Source organism: Corvus brachyrhynchos, unplaced genomic scaffold (assembly GCF_000691975.1).
Source record: "Corvus brachyrhynchos isolate BGI_N302 unplaced genomic scaffold, ASM69197v1 scaffold148, whole genome shotgun sequence".
In the NCBI taxonomy this organism is placed as follows: domain Eukaryota; kingdom Metazoa; phylum Chordata; class Aves; order Passeriformes; family Corvidae; genus Corvus; species Corvus brachyrhynchos.
The window spans coordinates 2,946,108-2,953,047 of NW_008239785.1; the positions used below are offsets into that span (position 1 = coordinate 2,946,108).

A 6,940-nucleotide genomic window follows, 5' to 3' on the forward strand; every position below is an offset into this window, starting at 1 on the left:
TGTTAACAATACTAACAACTAAGTAGTAGAGTATCAGCAATTCAAAACAAGAGTGGTCCAATTTCCACAGCTGCTCACTACAGATTTTTATTTGTGAGCCAGGCCTCTTTGGCTACTTTGACGCAGAAGCTCCCAGATTTAAGTGCTAGGCTGTGGGTCAGTTCAGGACCAGACATGACCCCGCCATCAACTCCTCCTTTTACAAGAGCAAACACCGGAGTTTTAAGTGCTGAGCTGCAAGAGAGATATCTGGACTTGCAGGAAGCACAGAGTTCACAGCACCTCTCCCTCAGCACTCAGTAAAGAGGCAGCAGTCCCAAAGGACACATCCCAGGAGTGTGTCATATGGAAAACACCACCATAAGATGCTGATAACAACAAAGTGGGGTAAACACTCGCCTTTCTGGGTCAGGAGCATGAGCACTTTCCTTTCTTTCAAATCACAGATTGCAGTGAGGTACTGTGGGCACCATATCACTGACAGCAAATCAACAGGGAACAGCACATTGGCGTCCATGAGAGGGCTGCAGCAGGGAACTGGTAAATAAAAGTTCTCATGGGCATTTCATGTTTCAATACAAACACATTGAGCATGTACAGCACATAGTGTATCCTGCATGTTGGAAATGTTCAGGTGTGTCATACTGTGCACAGAATACAGAACTACTGAATGCAAACCAGCAGGAAGTTTGTCCCTCCTGTCCCCACCAGTGTGATACAGCCCAGAGCTCAGGCAGGAGCTGCAGCTCTTCCTGCTCTTGTAGCTCTTCCCAGCCCTGCCAAATTCACCATGCTCTCAAACCGCAGCAGTTCTGCTCCTCAGGAGCTGCTTGCACACACCCAGCTCTGCAAGTGCAGCTTGGCTCTGATCTTTTCTTCCTGTTCCTTAACTGCATGGTTTCGTGATGAACATTTACTGGAAACTAATCTTGGACTTCAGACTCATTTGCACTGATGGTCCAATCCAAAACTGTAAAGCAGTGTTGAGGAATAGCACAAAAATTCTCTTTAAAATACCATCTACCACACACACACACTCTCCCCACCTCTCAGGGACAACCTGAAACAGCAAATTCTGTCCAGGCAGAGTCCAGCAATGCTGCTTTAGCTGCACTTTTACAGAACTAAAAATAATCCTGCTGCAGTTCTCATTCTCTGTGTCAGTTTTAGGAATAGAGGAAGCTGTTCTGTGTTGTTCTTGGAAGCAGCCCAGGTAACATCAGCACAGGACTAAACGTAGGAGTCTCTCAAAGACTCCCAGAGGAGAAGATGGCAGTGGAGCTGGCACCAGCCATGCTGCTGCACCATGGAGTGCTGGAAACAACAGTGTCTGAGAACAACACCAAGCAAGGAACAATCAGGCTTCTCTCTCTTGTCTGGCTGCTGCCTGTTTGGGGCAGAGCAAGGCACCCACAGAAATATAAATCCTCTCCAACATGGGGAAAGCAGACAGATAAATAAAACACACAGAACAGAAGGCAGAAAAAATAAGAGGGATTTGAACTGAAAAGCAAAGTCTGCTTAGCCACTGAGCTGGTTCCAATGGCCACATCAGAAGCTACAGAAGAAATGAGAGGAAAGCTGCACTTAATGCCAACCTCTACTACAGCCATACAGTGCCTGGAAAGAGAAACTGCCTCAGCACAGCAGGCAGCAAGCACAAAAAGGCAGCAAATCCAGAGGTAATCAAAAAAGGTTCCTGAAACACCTGCACACCTGCTCCAGACTTTACACAGGAGTTACTGGTTTGGCACAGTGTCAGTCAAGATAAGGGCAGCCACAAAGAATGTGGCTGTAGCAAGTGACAAAGGACAAGTGCAGTGTGGCAGGGCTGGGGAAGAGGAAGGGCAGGAAGGGCAGGAATTGTTAAACACCCATCCTGACACTCAGAACATGGAGTATTTGGCAAAGGAGGCAGAGCCAGTCTGGTAAACAAACACTCTAATACTGTGAGTGAGGACTGCTGGGGGCACTCGGGTAACTTGCTGTGGGTGAGCATCAAGGGCAAGAGCCTGGGACCCAAGTGAAAGGGACAGGCAAGAAGAGCCACCCTGAGCTCCCAGCAAGGGGCAGCTCCAGGTTTTCACAACAAGAGCTGCCCTGCTAAGTCATCAACTGCTAATGAGGCATTTTTCAAATGCCCTGAAGTAAACCTTTGTATATGGCAAACCCAGGCGCTCTGAAACTGTCCCAGAGGGATCTTTCCAGCCTTTCATCAGCTGCAAGTGCTCTTCCTGCCACAAACCAGGAAGTGAGCACCCCAGGGTGAAGAAGCCATTCACAGGAGGTGTCAGTTCATTAATAAAAAAACCTCAACATTCACATCTTTGCTTTGGAAAGTTACATTCAAAGAGAAATCTGCAAATTTTCCGGTCCAAACAGAAACAGCAAGATACCTTCCCACCCAGCTGCCTTAGCATAGAGTTTCCTGTAAAGAACAACAAAGAAAGAGCAGACAGTAAATTCCAGGTTACAGTGAAAACAAACCCCTGATGGGTATCAGGAGGCATTTTAAAAGGCTGTACTTTCCTTTTGCCTGGGCCTAAAGGCAAAAAGTCCTAAGGAGAAAATGAGCAGTTGCTTCCTCCTTTGCCCCGGAGAGCACAGGAACCTCTAAGTGCACTTAGGGCTCCTCTGGAGCTGACCCCTGCCCTGGCCATCCCAGCCTCAGTGTGATGAGAGAGGCTGGAGCCAGGTAAAAATGGGATGATTGCATCCTTCTGCTTTGGGATGATACCAGGGCTCTCAGGAGTTGTGATCTGTGGGATGGCTGTTAAAGAAAAAACAGTGCAGGACATTTCCTTTGAGAGTGTGATTTTATTTTCTAGAGGCAATGAATGTGCTGAGGTGTGGACTGGATGGAAACATGAAAAGATGTGTGAATTTCTCCACTCGTAGTAAATATTCTACATGTTAAATTACTGGTTAGCTTGCCTGAAAACATTAGGGAAAGGGAACCTGACAGAGATCTTGCAAATGCCCAGGTTTAGGAGCTGGTTTGGCTCTTCAGGAAGGAAACAAGAAGCAGCTCAGAGGCAGGAGATGAGGAATCACAGAATCTGTAGGCTTTTCTTTGCCTTGTCCTTTCAGCTGAGCCTCCATAGTCTGACAGGGGTAAATCAGTTGTCAAATACCGAGGAGTTTGTTTAAATCCATAGCCTTGTCTGGCTCATGGCAAATAGGTTCTCTTTGCCTTCCTCAGGGGTTGCAGGAGCATTTTCAGGCTGATAGGTAGGAAAAGTGTGGTTATTTTCTGATTTTTCCTCCCACAACGTGAAGTTGTTCCCGAGCAACACCACCCCCCCATGTCTGCTTCCTGCAGCCCACCTTCATCCTCACACAAATTCACCACTGAGCTCTCTTCCTAAAATTCCCATCTTGTTCTTTTACACATAGAACTGCTTAAGATTACCTTAAAAGTTTATCAGCTATCTCACATTCTCTGCTATCTGATGAAAGACAGAGGTCTTGCAGCTTCCTTCCAGAGGAACAAAGAAGTAGAGCCCAGAATGTGTACAGAGAAATGGACACAAAATACTAGTATATTTAAGTCCTCTTATATTTTCCCACAGCCATTACACATCCATAGTAGCATATTTATTTGTTGTACCAGTAAATGTTGATATAATATGTGCCAAATATTTTTTTTAATAATACTGGAACACAAATATGTTCCTTGCTTTCCAGAGCAAAGTGGGTTGAATCATCCTCCATCCTCTGTGGATTCAGTCTCTTGCAGAATAAGGGCTTCTCACCAAGATTGCTGTATACTTGAATGTAACTGCCTTTACAAAGACTGTTTAAACAAGTAAGTGAACAGAATGCAAAATATTTGCTACAAGTTTCAATTCTCATAGATTGCAGATCCACCCCTCTGATTGAGAGTGGTGGAAAACCCCTGCAAGGCAGTTGTCAGACTGTTTCCCTCTTTCCAGGCTGCACTCACTAGGTTCCTTTTATAACACCTCTACTCAATTGCTTTTCAGATCTGAACAGTTGGAGGTGGGAAACTGGGCAGCAGAATGTTCTTCCTTTTTCTGAGAGCTATTTTGCATTCCTTAGCAGAAAAAGAAGGCAGTTTTTAATTTAACAATGACACTTTGCAGGCGAATAATCTACTACAGGGATTACACCTCCTGAAATGTAAGCATTATTCACAGGTTCAAAAACACACAATAAGGAGTAATTCCACCAAATACATTTGCATTTATTACTGTAAGTCCAATTCTTATTTAGGATAAGTCACAATATGACACAAAGTCGGGTTTTTGGGTCTGATCAGAGAGGATGACAGACATCAAATACATGACAGCACACAATTTCTTGGGGTAGCATTTCATACAGCAGCCTAGTGCTAGAGAGGGATTTATTCTTGTTCAACAGCAAATCACACATCAGGATGCTACAGCTCCTGTACACCTGCAGCTGCTGATTTAGTGCTTGGACTGCCTGAAATGGCTCATCCCTGTTTCAGAGTGACACAGATGGAACCAGCAGAGCCAATGCATCAGTCCCTCTGGGCACAAATTTCCCTTTATTACCCCATCCTTGGTCCCAATCTTGCTTTCTGTCTTTCTTGGTGCTCTCTTGGCTACTTTTCCTAAGAGATCAGATCCCTGAGTCCAAGCAAGAACGCTTCTCTAGTGACCCAGGCTACATCAATCATCCCCCCTGACAGATTCCTACTCCATGGGATGAACTTTTGATTAAGATTCTGGACTGTCAGGACAGCTGGATTCTCTAATTCATTCTGTCACTGGTTTCTGCATGACAGTGGGAAAATCAGATATTCCTCTGTGCCTTAGTTTCTCATTCTGTGATGGGGCTACCAACTCCCCACCAACTGTTTTAATTGTGAAGGTTATAACATTCACCAGCCCACCTGAACACTACTGGAAAGCTCAGGAAAAATAAATGTATGTTGATATCTGCACAAATCAGGCAGCTTCACCAAGCAGACCATGGCTCTGTGGGGACCACTGCCTTTAAACCTGGACATGCTGGGAAAAGCACCAGAAGGCACAAGGAACACAGCTATTGAACTTGGTTTGAATGCACCTGACATGAGCTTGGCAGCCACAGCTTAGCTGTTGGTGGTCTCAAATCAGGTGAAACAAGCCAAGTCTTCAGCACAGCAGTGCCCAAGTTAATGGACAGAGCAATAGGCAGCAACTATCTCCTTCCCCCTCCCTGTGCAGCCCAGGATGAAAGGCAGCCCAGACCTCCCGCTGCCCCCAGACAAAAGAGCCCCCCAGTTGGGTAACTGGGTGCCTGCAGGGGCTCCAGTGTGGATGCTCTGAGGCTCCCCACAGCTTGTGACTAACGGGGCCTGCAGATTCCCCCTGCAAAGAGACAGAGCTGCAGGAGCACTGAGCTCTGAGATGTGGCCAAAGCAGCGCTCGCCAGCCTGAATCACTGCTGCACTTTTCTGTGCACAGGGTCCATTTTAATCCACTCAACAACATCCACATTTTATGCTCTCCATAAAGCATGGAGTAAGATGCCAACAGGCACAATCAACCTTTCTACAGAGGTAATGCAAAGCCCAGCACTTTACTTCTCCCCAGTAGCAGCCCAGCAGCAAAGAAAGAGGCAGCTGCTCCCCAGGAAACAGCCCAGTTTGGAACTGTACGTTCCTCAGTCCGTCCCTTCAGTCCTGTTTGCAGCAGCAAATCCCCAACCATAGTTACCTGTCCCACCAGGCTGCAGGATCAGGCAGGGTCTATGCAGCACTTTGAAGCACTACACAATTATTAAGCTTTAATCACTGTAATTTAGCCAGTTGCATTACTCCTCCAAGTTCAGAGAGCAGTTAGGGGTCTGTATTTATCCTGGCTTCAACATGCAGCAGTGCTTTATGCCAGTGCAGAGATCCCTCCAGGGAATGCTAATCCCCTCCCAGAGGCCAGCAATGCTCAGAAATCCACAGAACTTCAGCACATCTTTCATCCCCTTGAGAGCTTCCTTCCCATCCCCACTTCTTCAGCTGAAGACTTTGGGGACTAAAATGATGATCCAGCCTGGCAGTTGCACTGCTGGATGGATCCCACAGGGATAAGGAGGTTCAACAGTTACAGATCAAAGCCTATAGAAGCAACCGACAAATTTAAGCTGTGAGGCAGAGGGGCAGCAAAGCAGGAGTCAGAACCTAAATTCCTGTGTGGATCTTCCTGTTGGTCCTGGGGTTAAAACTGCAGTTTGTTTAAAACAGTTTCTTTTCCCCGTCACTGCCAACAAGAAGCTATTCCCTAGCAAAAATCATCACTCCCTGTTTCATGTCCTGCCATAACCTCCTTCCCCAAAACCTCAAAGCTCTTCATGCCCCATCACATCAGGCAGGATGAAGGCTGGGGAGGGAGACAGGGAAAGCCATTTTGAAATTAAATGTTAAGGGAGAGGAACTTACTTTGCGACATTTGCCTTGGTGGGGGATCCAGAGATCAGCCTGTTTGAAGAGCATCTGGGCTAAATTCCTGCACCACTTCCCCAGCAACTTGCACTGCTGCTGCTCTCCAAAAATGAGAGAGCAAAGAGGGAGAGCAAGACTGTGCAGAGCCCAGCGCCGCAGAGAATGAGACAGAAGCAGCAGAGTGAAGCACCAGTCTGCTGATTAATTCAGCCTGTTTCCAGTCACGCTGCAGATCCAGCAAGGAGGCGGCGGATAGGGGTGGGGGATGAGGGAGGATGAGGGATGGAAAGAGGGGGAGAAAAAAGCAGAGAGAGAAGAAAGTTTGCCCAGGATAGCACCAGATGTCTGTGAGAATGGTTCATTCATCAGATGGAGCCGACACAGTGAGGATCCCTGGGCTCCCTGCCTGCAGAGCTGCATATGCATGCACAGGAAGGAATGATGCTGACAGACAGGGGTCTGTGCAAAAGCAGATGGCAAATTAGGTAGGACAAAGTGCTATAAAATACAGTACAGGGGAAAGAACACCTG

The 6,940-nt window shown here is 46.8% G+C and overlaps 1 protein-coding gene across 1 annotated transcript in view; it reads right to left on the bottom strand.

The window, feature by feature from the left end:
* Positions 1-6,597, bottom strand: part of TMEM94 (transmembrane protein 94) — a 36,435-nt gene extending 29,838 nt beyond the window's left edge. Inside the window, exon 1 of the mRNA XM_008640587.2 lies at positions 6,407-6,597. Within this exon, the coding sequence (XP_008638809.2) occupies positions 6,407-6,460 (54 nt within the window). The 5' untranslated portion in view covers positions 6,461-6,597. The remainder of the gene's footprint in view (positions 1-6,406) is intronic.
* Positions 6,598-6,940: the final 343 nt, after the last annotated feature.